Source organism: Rhinolophus hipposideros (genome assembly GCF_964194185.1).
Source record: "Rhinolophus hipposideros genome assembly, chromosome: 6".
In the NCBI taxonomy this organism is placed as follows: Eukaryota; Metazoa; Chordata; class Mammalia; order Chiroptera; family Rhinolophidae; genus Rhinolophus; species Rhinolophus hipposideros.
The window spans coordinates 89,517,206-89,532,245 of NC_138052.1; the positions used below are offsets into that span (position 1 = coordinate 89,517,206).

The 15,040-nt window shown below is 39.0% G+C and overlaps 1 protein-coding gene across 14 annotated transcripts in view; it reads right to left on the reverse strand.

Annotated features, from left to right (window-relative positions):
* Positions 1 to 695: 695 nt before the first annotated feature.
* DOCK10 (dedicator of cytokinesis 10) overlaps positions 696 to 15,040 on the reverse strand; it is a 237,338-nt gene continuing 222,993 nt past the window's right edge. For 10 of the 14 annotated variants that reach the window (XM_081050706.1, XM_081050705.1, XM_081050698.1 and 7 more), the window contains 7 exons: positions 11,624 to 11,770; positions 9,203 to 9,413; positions 7,739 to 7,929; positions 5,712 to 5,812; positions 5,405 to 5,543; positions 4,073 to 4,148; positions 696 to 1,461 (listed from right to left, as the gene is read on the reverse strand). In XM_081050706.1, coding sequence (XP_080906832.1) covers positions 1,400 to 1,461; positions 4,073 to 4,148; positions 5,405 to 5,543; positions 5,712 to 5,812; positions 7,739 to 7,929; positions 9,203 to 9,413; positions 11,624 to 11,770 — 927 coding nt within the window. In that variant the 3' untranslated portion in view covers positions 696 to 1,399. The remainder of the gene's footprint in view (positions 1,462 to 4,072; positions 4,149 to 5,404; positions 5,544 to 5,711; positions 5,813 to 7,738; positions 7,930 to 9,202; positions 9,414 to 11,623; positions 11,771 to 15,040) is intronic. The other 4 variants (XM_081050700.1, XM_081050710.1, XM_081050697.1 and 1 more) reach the window with 1 other exon arrangement.

Below are 15,040 nucleotides of genomic sequence, written 5' to 3' on the forward strand. Positions count from 1 at the left end.
TTTTTTTTAAATAAAGCAGTGGGCTCTATTTCACAAAAGAACAGTTATGTGAGTCTTGAGGGATCAGAATTCTCATCTAAAATATCCTTTAATTACTTTTGTGCATACAATATTTAAATATGTCTTCTAAGCCCTGTCCTCCCTTCTGGCCTGCATGTGCTGATTCTGGCCAATGGACTTACAGAGTAGAACGATTAACTCAGCTAAAGTCTCCTAATTTGAGGCTGGGCCTTGGGAATAGCTGCTGAAGTAGGTATAAACGACATTCCTGAGATGCCTTCTGCATCTGGAAGCAGCTCTATTTAGTTGTACAGCTGCTGGTGTTGGCTGGAGGAGGGGGGCAGCTGGGGGAGGCAAGTAGAATGTGTCAGTCGTTCCCAAATCTGGCTGCACATCAGTCACAATTTTTACGAAAATACAGAACAGCTAGAATAAACTCATAAAACTGCAATAACAAACGATCCATGAATCTCAGGCACCTTAACACGACAAATGCATTTCTCACTCAGACTCTCCTAGGTTTGGAAATCTCTGGCCTGTCTAGTTGCTCGTTTTGGAGGAACTGCCCAGCTGAAGCCTGAGTCCTTTCCCTAACTTCTTGGTAAGTCATCATACGTAGTACTTATATACGTAGGGTGGGCGTTCAGCAGATGTCCCTGCCCAGTGAACCAATTTTAGCAGCAACTCGTCAAGAGGAAACAAATGCAAAGTAACTGTATTTTTTATTTCTATTAACAACAAAATACTTCCATAATTTCACAGCCCATTGCTTTTAAGAGCACATATATTACAAATAAAGGAACTCCACAAACTTTAAAGATTAGTATTTATCAACACTTTTGTACACATACACAAATATTTTAATATAATGGTATTTGAAATGTTATTCATATAATCTTAGCACTGTCATAAGTATCAACTAAAAAGGTTCTTTTAAATTTGGTAAAAACCATATATTTTACAATCTCCTATTTACATCTGAAATATGCTTAAATGTTACAAAAAACATTCACTTTGACCTTTAAAATATGTGTACTAGGACTTGGTATTGAACATATTGTAACTGACAGCAAACTTATGGTTTACTTTTGAGCTGCACATTCATTGGAATTTCATGGCAAATTTTCAGCTTGGCTTGTTCAACGCTGCTCAAAAGGGGAAAACAAATCATAAGAAATGTGCACATCTGGAGGCTGGCAAAATTCTCAAGCTAGCGAGGTAAAAAAAGAAAAATATTAACATCATAAAAACTTCAAATAAATTAAATCTATCTTTCTCTTCCAGAGATGAGCTGCAAATTCAGAAAGTCCTCTGAGAGGTGTGTCTGATGCTACAGACGTTCCTTCAAACTTCCGCACTAGGTGAGACCGAGACGGTGGGCACAGCTGGCGTCGTCTTGCTAATTACTCGAGAGCAGGTTCGCTCCACTCCGCGCTTTGACTGGTCGTCCCTGCACAAAATCTTGACAGGACAAAAGGCAACACAATGAAAAGAACACAGGAAGAGCGAGGTTCCTGTTAATATCTCCAAACAAATGAAAACCCAGATCAATGATTTTCTTTCTTGTTCCCCACAGGTAATCTGCATATTTTGAAAATGCATTTATCCAAGTAGATCTGAAGAATTTTTTTGAAGCTTGTGTCATAGCCATTTTGGCAAGACGTAAAGTAGCGTCACAATACTCTTCAAGTACCAGATAAAAATTTACAAATCTTTAAATAAAACTTATGGATGTATCTGAGTAGTTCCAGGATGTTATTTTGTTCTAAAAGTTTTTAGTTTACATTGTCATGTCAACATCTACCAAAAAAGGGGACAATCTGAAACCTCAATTGAATGTTAGTGTTAATGGAAATTTGAGAAAAATATATACCTTGACCTGATTTGACTTTTGAAAATAATGTTAATATGGCTAAATAATACTTTCCTGTCAGATCTGTTGAAATCATGATATGTAAACCTAGTTAACAATAACGAAAACCCCAGGCACCTCTAAAATGTATCTCTGTATAGAAGAGACTTAAGGAATATTTAAACTTCTAGTTAGGGAGATTGTCCCACTAACTCCACACATTACCATGCTTTAGTTCTACCCCTCTTCCGAGGTAGGATTGCTATTTCTGTCCCCACAGAGCACCAGCATGCCAGTAGCCTATACTACCAACTCATTCTCCTCATGCTCAATGTCGTACGTGCTGCTTAATTATTTGGCAAGTAATAATTAAGCAGAGTATGTGTCCAAAGAGCATGAGAAACTCTAAGTTTGCATCTCACCTGCTTGCCACCAACTGTCACAGAGTAGATCTGTTCCTTTCTCTGTAATTTATATTTGATATTTATTACCATTGTTGACTTAACTAGGCTGTCATCCTTATACATGTCGAAACAGACTCCAAATGAGCATCTTATATTTATGTTTCATCAGATACTTATATGTATTATTTGACTTCAGTCCAAGGGGGCTTTTGCTTTTTGGCTATTTGTAAAATACCGTGTTTCCCCCAAAATATGACCGGGTCTTATATTAATTTTTGCTCCAAAAGACACATTAGGGGATGTCATCCTGAAAAATCATGCTAGGGCTTATTTTCTGGTTAGGTTTTATTTTCAGGGAAACACAGTAGTGTGGCATTTTGGCTGCCTATAAAGGTAATTACGGCCTGCCTGTCACTTTAACAACTAAAACCACGTCATCTCAACACTGCCATTTGGCACACTACCATCCATTTTATCTGTCACGTCTCTTTCTTTATACTGAAGATTCTTTCACCAAACAGATGGTTTCAGAATGCCCTTTGAGCTAAGACTTTTCCGGACACTGTTAGAGTGAAATGCATAATTAATTCTATTTCTATTTTTATATTTATAGAAATATAAAAATGTCTGTCTATCCATTTCAACTGTTTCTATTTTAAAAAGTCCAATGGTATAATTTCTCTCATCGCTGTAATTATATATGTACCTATTTCCAGACTACGTGCATGAATACATAGGTACGTGGATGTCTTCATACATTACAGATTATGGTTCGTTCATGAATTACAGTATTATGCAAACATTTGACTGCTTTTCTCTCCACTAAAGTTCAAATCCAAACCTTATGGTCAGATACCTTTTCATTAAAAAAATTGGGAAAAGCAGCAAACAAAAGTTTTTTATTATAAACATGAACTGAAATAAATATCTATTTTTTTTTTAAATACTGTGGTCTTTATAAACCCTCATTTTCTGCTAGCTATTTCTGATTTCAGGAAATTGTTCATTACAACCAATTCAAAGCACTTATCAATGATAATCACAAAAGTAGCTTATTTTGCTGTAAATAACTTAGAGTTTTATTGTGGATAATTTATACTTATGATTGATAATGATCAATCAAATAATTCCTCCTCTAAAATCTTCTCTTCAGAGTTAGAAGTTAATATTTTATCTTCATTTTAATCTAAGGTGGAAATGTGGAATGGCCATATAATAGAGTAAATCATTTTTAAAGGACACTTTTTTTTTATGATATTATATATGTTGTGATCATTGTTCCACATATAAAGACAATTCCCCATAGAAGCTTAGGGCCAGGAGAAAGTTTATCTTTCCTGCCAACAGATCTATTTCTTTTACTAATTAACAAGACCTGTCCAATCCATCAGTTTCTTTTCTTTGGATCAGTTTGCAGGAAGTACAGGGTCACATTTTGCTTCTCTTAGCAAAGGTTTTCTGGGAAAGAAAGCATTTTGCTCTCCGCTTAATCACCTGGTCCTTGTCTTTCTTCGTCTTTTTGTTTTAACACTTTGGAATATTGTGAATCTTTGTTTTCGATACAAATGAGCTCAAATGTATTTCCGAAGCTGCTATGGTATGACTTTTCTTTTTAAAAGCTAACTTTAGCTTTAATCACTAGGCTTGTTTTCATATTGAACTACCTTGAAATAGAAATAAAGTTATTCTAATTCAATAAAAACTTAGCAAACACTACCCACTATGGAAGTGTCTGGGGAAAATGAACAGCTAAGAAGAGATAGGTAGACCAGAAGACCACAAAGGACACAGTAGACATAAGGAAAGAAAAACATACCACTTTTGCTTACAGTACTGAGGGAAATACTAGACACAGAAGAATAGAAGTTGTATATACACGGACCGCAACAGAGCTGCCAGGGAAAAAAAAAAAGAGAAAAGCATTTTTGCCCAAAGTTTCAAGGTCAGACACAATTCACAGTGGGAAACAAGTATTTCTTCACCTCCTTTTTCAACTTTCAGATTCACTGTTCTTTTTGCTTCACTTTCAGAATTATGATTTCCCCATGCTATCAAGGCTTATCTCTCCTGAGTATTTAATTCCTATCAGCTTCTTAATAATCCCAAACCAAATTCTCCCTCCACTAGGAATCCTATCCAGGGAGATTAATTCTCTCCGACATAAGTCAATTAACCATTTCTTTCTCCAGCTTCAATGGAGGGCTTAAAATGTGGGTAGAAGGAGATGGAAAAGAAGCAAAAAGAAACGTATAGGAAATGCAATTAAAGATTCATACAACACATTTTATGTTTCGTGAATAGTGTTGATAGTGCTAGGCCATTTTAGGAAAGAAAGGGGAGCCAATGTTTAGTGAGTAGCTACTATACATGAGGCATTATTTGGAGATTAGTTCAAGTTCTCCCCCTCAATTAATCTGTAAAGAACACATCTAACTCCTGAAGGGAACCACGAGTGATGAGCTGTCAGGTAGCATGTGGGGGTTGATGCATACTGGGAAACCAAAGGAGCAGCACTTGGCTTTCTACCATTTGATTCTCAGCACCTCAAAAAGTACTGTGATTATTGAATACCCATATTTTGTGCACAGCCTTATAGAACATACCAGAAATAATGGATGACTTGCTTGTGGGGTGGGAGATTGAGTTCTATCCCAATTCTGCACATCTTTCGGAGGCCATCTTGACCTTAAAAGGCCATGACACCAGTCCTGGTGTTCTTTCTGAGTATGGTGCAGAGACCCCTAGTGGCAGAACTGTGGAACTCCACACTACAGCCTGGGGTTGTGAGTTCCAAAGTCAGGATGACTGTAGTGGTAGCAAACCCTAGTGGGAATGCCACCCAACGTTCCTTGGTGTCTAATAGGGCCCATCTGTTTTAGAAAATTAACAGCTCACCTGGTTTGCATAAACATCTCTGCAAACTGTGGAAAGCATCTGGGTTCTCATCTTTTTCTAGAGCTTTTTCTCCAACCTGATCTCTGCTTTGAGGCAAGGGGTATTGTACATGCGGGAGAGAACAACTCAGCAGCATGGTGTTCATGTAAGGTACACAGTGATTTCAGCAGCCAGGAAGAGACTTTCCAGTCCTTTTGGCATTGGGGATAAAATAGGCACTTTCTATAAATGGACACGCCAAGGAAAGCCTCACCTGCTCATTCATGATTGCGGAGAGTTCGCTGAGCATGTCTTTGTAATGGGACCTCAGTTCTTCCTGGTACTCCAGCTGGTCCTCCTTGATGAGGCGCTCATTCACATCAAGGGCCTGCCCGCACGCATCTGCAAATCGCCTATTGTGGCAGCAATAAGCAAATTAACAACGGGCCTCAGAAAGGAGCAACTCAAAGTCAGTCTGCTGATAGACTCTGCCACCCAGAAGGGGGTTGGGCAGGTGGCTTCCTGGGGGAATTCATGACTCCCTGTGTGAGGAGCCGAAGGAAGAACAAAGAAAAGCTCACCTGAAGATTTCCTTCAAAAGCTTTACTTGGTTGTCAGGGTATTTCTTTGCATTGGTTTCTTCAAGGAAAGCTCGTGCATAGGCCATAGGTCCAGCATTAACCTATTGGGGAGAAGAGGATTTGCTGAGGAAGATCCCACCTTCTCCAGGGAGAAGCCTTCTCCACCACTGGAAGGAGTAGCCACTTGTGCACCAATCACATGGCACCCCAAATCTCTCACATTGCAGTCTACTCATCTGTTATCCATCTTATCGGCTGTCCTCCAACTGGTCAATAAGCTAAAGGGTGCATCTGAGATCAATATTTCACCACCATCCGAAGTTCAGTCACTTGTCCGCCATTGCTCCTTTCTCCATATCCAAATACTACTTCTACTGTTATTTTCTTAATATATTTGAAAACTAGACTCCCTTTTACTTACTTAAATACACTTAAGTTCAACATCTGTGAAATCTAATGTTTGATGTGCTAGTTTTTTTTCTATTAACATTTAAATAAACACATAGCTATTAATAAAAGACATTCCATGTTGGTAGTAGTGTGCACACCACCCTGGGAATTACTGTCCTATTGTATTCCACTTGGCAATCCAGCTTAGATTCTGGCCCAAGAGGCACTTATCAGATTTGCTGAATGAGTGCACAATGCCGGCTCCTGGTCCCACTCCCACACACAAGCAGGCTCACACTAGTGAAAGAGTCCATGTTCCTTAGTGTTCATAATCTTTCAGTGTGACTGTGGGGCTTGGAACGAGTAAGGTAAAAGAAGAAGGAAGAGAATAACGTATTGGAGCCGTCTTCAGATGTCTGTGATTACCAGGCATTGTCAGTGTGCTAGAATCAGTAAACAGTATTGGATGCGTTTTTCTGCTCCAGATCCAGTCCCCACTTTCCTCTGCTCAGCTCTGTGCCGAGGGAACCTATCCTGTTTGGAGTACAATAATGGTTCTTTCGCCTTCTGGATTTTAAAAATATTATCTATCTATCTATCTATATCTATCTATCTATCTATCTATCTATCTATCTATCTATCTATCTATCATCTATCTATTTAGAGTCAGCCCTGGGGAACACAGAAAAGGAGAGAGCAGGGAAGAGTGGAGCCAGGTCAGTATCTGGATCAACGTTACTGATTTTTCCTTTTGTCTTAGGCTCCAATATAGGTCCATGCGACACTGCTACTGGCCTGCCTTTAGTTAAAATTTTAATATTTTGTTCTTTATGGATTTTTGAAATTATTTTTGACTTTCGAAAATATTGCATTACAATATTATTTTATCTTGATGACTGAATTTTTTGAAGCTCCCTTAAATGTTGTGCTCAAGGTGAGTGCCTTGCTCACCTTACATCCTAGTCTCAGCCCCAACTGGATATTAAAAGCCCCAGCCTTCCTTCTTGCAATCCTCTCGCAGAGGCCATCTGTCTGTGTGTCTGTCATCAGCTGGCTCTCCCAGCTCTCTTTCTGCTTCCAATGATTCTTCTTTTCCCTGAATCTTCACCCTGTGCCTGCCTTTGTTGGTTTTCCTAAATACCTCTATAAGTTTGCAAATAGTCTTTTATTACATTTTCTTTAATACCCACTATGAGCAGGACGTCTGCTTCCTATTAGGACTCTGATAGATAAATATCGATGCACATTTTATAAATAAACATTTAAAAAAATTTGTTTTTGAACAGTTGTATAAAGCTCTTCGTGACAGATATTTACAAGAGAGCCACATTTGTTACTTAATCCATTTGTTAGAATTTAGGATACAGAACATAGTTTATCCAGAAAAGATGAGAAAGGAGGGTTGAGGGAGAAGAAATTTTATTTCAGCTAAAGTTAAGAAAGGCTTATCTCTAGGTGTTTGGAACACCGTCAATGTGCATTTACAATGAAACAAAATTTTATAAAGACTCATGTAAAGGTGTTGGATGGTATTACCAACATAAAAAAATCTCTCACACCCTTTGTAAAAAAATTTCCAGGGCATGTTACACCAGGTTCTACAAGCCATGCGCGTCTCAGCTCTGGGCAATGCTTACCTTCACGCTGACACTTCCTTGGAGTTTGAGCTGCAGTCTGATCATGTCCACTTCTTCCATTGTGCAGAGCTGATTAAGCTCAGAAACTTTCTTGGACATCTCATCAATCGCCACCTCAATAGGATTCAGTTCTGTGCTTGACTGGCTTACGACTTGGATTCTCTTCTTCACATAGGGGAACAGGTGACTTGCTGCACAAAAGCAATACAAAAGGATTGAAAGCTTGCAGGTGAGTGAAGAGTCAAGAGTTCCCCTGAGGGTCTAGATGGTCCCGTAGCTTCCCTTTGCGCACAGCACATTCCATCCTGCATATTTTTGTGTATGCGAGTTATTTTTTGTCCGATGTGCCAGGCACTCTCACACCTCTTAACTTGTGCCTCAGCTACTTTCGCTTGCTTGTTCTTCCACGCTTCACTAGCCATGTCCTCATTCTCACAGCTGGATTAACACCTTTTTTTAGACTCTTTAAACACTGAAAAGATTATAGCTTCCACCACAACTTGTAATTCTAATTAAAAACTACACTATACCACAATAAAGAATGCTTAAACATATACTGACTAGCATATGTTACAATAGTTTTGTGTTAGATTTTGTTTTTTAATTACAAGAGTTCTGGTAAAACTTACTGAAGGTAAATGTTTTCCCCCACTTGGATGTCCCTGCTATTTATCTATCTATAGCATAAGCCAGGACTGCGCTTCTCTGCGCTTCTAAGCTGTCATATCTAAATGACAGCTTAGATAGATATAATTTCCAGAATGCCTTTGCTCATCTTCCCCCTCAATCGGCCTTAGGAGTCCCTCTACCGTGTTCCCACTTTATTTCTCATCCTGTGCTCATCTGAAATCCTTACTTTACTTGGCTTTTTCTCCTACCAGACTGTGAGCACCTTGAGGCAAGAATTGTATTTTATCTATTTGAGTTGCCAGAACAGAATCCAACACCTAGTAGGCATTCCTTAAAACTTTGTTGAATAAATGAACAACTAACAGAATAGATCTAGACAGTACTGGAAGGAATGCTAGAGGTTGTCTTCTGTATTTATTTTACAGATGAGAAATCTGAATGCCAGAGTGGTTGAGGGCCTTGCCCCAAAGCACACAAGTGTGAGAGCGGCAAACCTTGACGTAAGTGAGGGTCGATGTAGGGAGAGAGGCAAGGCACGTTGAGAGTGCCTTTCCCAAGACACACACCATAACCTTCACGACTTTAAGATCTAAAGGGGAGACATGTGTAAACAAACTCTACTGAGAGTTTCTCTTCTGGTTGACTTCTCAAGGGGTCTCCCTCTTACAGAGAATAAAGAAGGTGAAATCTACTCTTAGTGGGACACATTTCCAAGTTTGCACATTTCCACTTGCAAAATTGAAAGGTCTTGGTTTTCCCTAGTCAAGCCCAATGAAGGGACCTTTGCAGGAGCAAGAGCTCACGCTGGCTGCTCGGCGGCAGGCCAGCACCTACTTGTCAGGACGGTCCGCCTCTTGCACTGTTCCTCCACACCTCCGTGCTTCTTGCCCGACAGCGTGAAGGGCGTCTCAAAGACAAAACGGCGGATGTTGTGGTGCATTTCGAAATCCGTCTTCCTGTCCTCTATTTCCTTTTCCTCAAAGAATGGCGTGACATAGGTCACCTGGATGTAGGCATATTTGGGGTCCAATTCCTTGGGGTTTACCTGTGTGAACACATTATGGTGAAAGAGAGAGGGGTGAACCCTAAGGAACTCCCGAAAGAAACACAGGGAGCTCTATATTTCCTTATCTGGCCTCCTGGGAGGGGTGCAGGGGGGAAGGGGTGCCGTTCCTCTCCCTGTGGAGAAAAATGGGCCATCGTATCATTTCAGAGCTGGGTGGGACCACAGAAAGAGTAACTGCCTGGACTGTGGGCAAGCAGCCAGATGGTGGTAGAGGTAGGGTTGGTGCCAGCTCGCTAAGTAGCCGAGGCTCCTCAAAACCTAAGTACCTGGCTGTGGTTTATTATTTAATCCTTTATTTTCTTTTTCTTCTGTAATGAATGTCCTCACCTTTGTCTGGAATACAAGCTTCTTGAGAGTGGAAAATACATCTCTCTGTTCCTCTCCTTTCCAGCTATGTACCTAGACTGGGGCCATCAGCTCTAGGCTTGTAATGTGAAAGACAATTTCTTGTCTGTTTAGCAGATTGACTGATTAGCCTATCACATGACTGCAGGTATTATTATTTTCAATTTCTTTAATGCCTTCTCTTATCTGAAATAAATGATTGTATATAATTTCTTTACTACCTCTGCTCTGGTGAACAGGCTTGACAAATAGCAAGGAAGACAGGCTGGGAGTTCCAACAAAAGCCAGAGAATAGCTCTTGCTTTCCTTCAAGGCTGGAAGAGATGGTTCTCAGCCTCTTTTCTAACAATTCCTTGAAGAATTTTCAAACCTAGTCCATTTTTCCCCCATCCATTTACTCACCTACTGCTTACTCAGTTCCAGAGATTTGAGGAAACCCATGGACTTATTTGTAATATTAATAATTACACTGTAACATAAGTATAATTGTAACCATTTTATAGATTAAAAAAAAAGAAGGCTCAGAATGGCCACCTAATTTCTCCAACATGGATCACCAGCAGATAAGTGGTGTCATGGTGGGACGTGGACTTCAGTTCTGGTACCAAATTTGGCATTTTTCTCATCCTATTAGGAACCCTGTCCATACTTCTAGTTAGGAGTGCCACTGTGACAATGGTAGCTCTATCTACTTTTATGGGGAAGGGAATTGTGCCTTTCAAGCTAAGGAGGAGAATAATAAACACATTTGTGACAACTTCTGCCAGGACCCAGCGATATCATGCCCAGACTCCTCCAAATACTAGCTTTGTTAAAAGAGGACAGGGGGAAAAAAAGACCTCTTTTGCGGCCCAATAGAGGCCTATACAATTGGGTGCAAACCAACTTTTCCAACCCCCTTCTTCTGCCACACTCTTCTACCCAACTTGTATTTCAAAGACCTGCCATTCTCTAAACACACTTCCCCATTTCATTCCTCCCTGTCATTGCATATGCAGGGCTGCTTAGAATACCCTTTGCTTCCAGGAAATACTTTCTTGCCCTACAATATCCAGCTCAAACATCACCTCTTCTGTGAAGCACTCCCTAACCAAGAATGAGCTGGTCAGGGATCTCCCTGCCCTGAGCTTTCCCTGGACGCACTGCACCATGTCTCCTGTGGTACTTCATTGCCCTCTATTTAATTAGCTGTTTGCACACATCCTTCTCTTCTTAGTCCCAGGTGAACTGTGAGCTCTGGATGGAAGAGACGCTGTGTGCCCCAGCTCCTAGTTCTGAGCCTGGCATGCAGTCGGTGCCTAATAGAGGTTGGCTAAAGGAATAAAAGCATGTTAGAGGATTCTTAGTAATCTAATCAGAGGATGTAAGCATTTGCTTTCTGGAGCCACGAGGTTAATTAGATGTTCATAGGTTAATACGATATAACCAGCAATTCTGCTACTATCACAGAGGATTGATTGCAAAACTGGTATGACCCAGGAAGACCTCCATAACAGAAGAAATACTATTTCGCTTTTGCTCAATCACTTTAACTCTTTGGTTGCTATACTAGTGCATATTATCTTTGGAAAAAGTAGAGAATTTAGGAAGTCATTTCTATGATTACCTAAAGGTTACTCAAATAAACACATACAATGTTTTTGAAAAAAAGAAAGGGGAAATCTCCAATCGGCCAACCAATAAGCAAACAGGCAAAACACCCAAAATAGTAAAATAGTTTAGGTAGTTTACTTTGTATAGTCAGGCAGAAAATAAAAATCTTTAATAAATATAATTTAAGAATTTAAAAAAGATTGAAATTAAGTCAAATCTTCACATTTGCATGAATGTTGATTTTCCTTTACCTTGTTGGAATCCTGGATTATCTTCACGTTGTCTGCTCCGAATTTATCTGCATAAAGCTTGAGCAGTCTTTGGGAAATCTCGGAAAGACCTGTCAGCTTAGGCTCTTTATAAATATACTCTTTACCTTCTTCTTCTTCAAAAAAACCCTATGAAGAAACATAATGAACCACCAATTTTATTAGAGTACTCCAATTGCACATGACAAGCAAAACAAAAGCCATTTACTTGGACTATATATCCAGTGTTGGTTGACATCCAAGCCATTGATTAGCACCCTATAAAATCAAAATCAGAGAAAAATCAAGTGAAGAAAACAAAATATCATGTTAGAATCAATCATTAATGGGAATACTCCCCGGCCAAGCCAAAGAACCTCATGAGATATCTTACACATATTTTCTCTATTGGTAGAAATAAATGGCAGTACTTGCTTGCATATATTTTGGGGGAAGAATGCCCTCATGTGGCAGTCTGGGGTAGAACACAGAGTCTGGAGTAATTTTTGTCATTTTCCAAAGATCTCCACAGAGACCTTTTTAACAAGGTTCATCTAAAAGTCTTTGAAGCTTGCACAGGAAACATTGTAGGGCATTTAAAGGTATCTAAATGGGGTGATATGCACCCCACATCAGCTTAGATGAAAAGCTGCAACAATTGTTATCACAGAAATTACATGTGGTATATGCTCCCAAGTCCTGTTATTTTAAAAATAACTTTACATTATTATCATCAGGGGCCTGATGCAACTGACTATATGCAGTTTCATAATTTAATTTATTTTACTAGATCTCTTACATTCATGCAGAGCTAGACCTTACAGGATTGAAAATAGTAAAGTAACAGTGTCATCATTTTTATACATAAGTTAAGTTTTAGTTTCTATTAATTTATTTGTCTGGTTTGAAACAGGGGGAAGGGAAGATTCCATTATCTGCAGATAACTAAGTGCAGTCTTTTTATAACTCCGTCTCTTTGAAGAGACACAGAGCATTTTTCCTGTGGGACACATGTGCCTTGAGAATACCAGATTAGGTCTAGAGTTAAGAACTCATAGGAATCTGCTTTCTCCTGACAGCAGAATTTACCTCAAGGAAATGACTTTGGAGGGCTGGGTAAAGAAACATACTGGAGGTCACAAAGACTCTTATCCTGTACTTTAAAAAAAATATGTTATTTTTGACTCTTTAAATAATATCCATTACATGCAAAAAGCATGGAGCAAGTGTTACCAGGCTGGATTTTTTTCATGGCTAATATGAGGTGATCTAAAAATAATGATTAAACTCACATTTGTATGGTGACTTTATACTTGTAAAACACTTTTACCCTGGTATATTTGACCATCACGAACAGTGTATTTTGTATAATAAGTGGGCTGTAACTAATGTCCATTTGCAGAAGCCGAGAAACCAGGCACATTCACCAGCACAGGTGGTCAAGCAGGTAATTAATTGCCTGTTTTTTTGTGCATCTTTCCAAATGACTTTGGGCTTTTTTCAGTCAGGAAACTGTCTTGTTCAACATTGTATGTCTAGTATTTAGCACAATGCCTGGTCTTTAGGGGGATATCACTCAACATTTGTTAAATAAACAAACAGGTGAATGAAATAGTTCTAGGGATCATACATTTTAAAAAGGTATATTTGCACCAGGTATAATGGGAAACGATTCCATTGTTTTCAATAACACTGTTTTTAATTGAACAATTTTTGGAGAAATGTTCAACGGCACGTGTAGCTGGTTATGAGTACCATGACCCTAAGCTGCTTAAAAAAAAAAAAAAAGTGATGTATGACATTGAAAGCTTGAAAAGCAGCTCCTTCTGGTTTCTCTAGACTTCATAGGGGTGGAGAGGTCTGGCCCCATCCCTTATGACTTCCAGCCTGGTACGTTTTTTCTGCTGCTGTCTAAAAGTCACAGACTGACACATCAGAGAAATAAGACTTCTGAGTCCACCAACCAGAATCTCCCCAGGGCAATGGCTAAATCAACATTTGCAACTTCCATGTTAATGACAAAAATGTCTTCAAGTCTCAAGAAAAGATTTTCTCACCACAGTGTGAAAACGAGCACAAGGAAACATTTTCACTAGGAAGTTTTTACCCTAACAAAATTTTGAATCCAGAGTTAGCAGAAAAGGAATGTGGGAAGCAAGATTTTATTGTTGTTACCATGACCATTGTAGCCTTAGTTGCCCTGTGATTTTCATCCCTACTCTTTGGTCTGGAGGATTAGAAATAGTACAGACTTGGAAATCTATTGGGAGGTCCCAAGGACAGTGCCTGGCACAGAGTAGGTCCCTGGTGAGTGTTAGCTATGAGGACCAGAAGGAAGATGATGACAATGATAAAGCAGAAAATTCTGTGTCAAAAAAGCAATTTGTGTTCTGGCTCACATGGAGGAAAAGAGCTTAACTGAGTTTTGGGGACTTAAAAATACATACCTTCAGCTTCTCTTGCATAGAAGCTATACTTCCCTTTTTACAAAGGTCTACTGATGCTCATTTTGATATTTTGGTAAGTGATTGATTAGAAAGAAATGGTGATTTGAATCTATTATCTATTTTCTCTCTCTCTCTGGCATGGAGACATAAACCTATTGAGACTACTTTATAAAAATAGAAAGGAGCTGGAGTAGTAGAATAGAGTGTTCAATTTGCTGTCTGCCAGGGATTGTGTAAGAGCTTTTGGAGCCAGAGAAATGGCGCTCTGAAAATTATTTGAAATGCATGTTTACCTTTTACCCAAGGAAACAATAAAGCCAAGCCTATGGAACCACAGAACACTGTCTTAAAGAAGGTTTCAATTGCAGCTCTGTCTATGAAATAAGTGACTTATTAATAGGGACACAAGGTGATGAAAACTTAGGGCAGTTTCTCGTTTATTTTAGCCCCAAGGTGATGAGTAGACTGTGTTTCAAGGAAACGGGAAATGGGACCTTTACATTTCCCTTGCTAGTTTGATTTTCTTAAAATTTCATTTTACAGTGCAATAAACACCCTGATTTGTCATTGTTAGGAAACCACATATAGTCTAGTTAAAGAAGGACTTTGAGTCAGTAGACTTAACAGGCATGGATTGTGAAACTTCAATAGATTATGGTAAAAATGTACTTCAATAAACTGACAACTAAAATCATTAACTTCTTCTTAGATGTTTTTGCAGGTGCTTCAGAATGTTGCTATCCCCTGGGTCTTTATGGGGATGTCAAATACAAATGCTCCTGTTATTATTATATACAACTGATCTAAAGGTCACAAAAAAAGGAAAGCATTGAAAGTGAAATTTAATGTATAAAAGATGGGGCAGAAAATAATAATAGGCTAAATGCTAAGAGAAGAAAAGCTACAAGAATGCAGAGAAATGATGGTTCCATATAAATATGAACTCAATTATAGATATATATATATAGTCTAT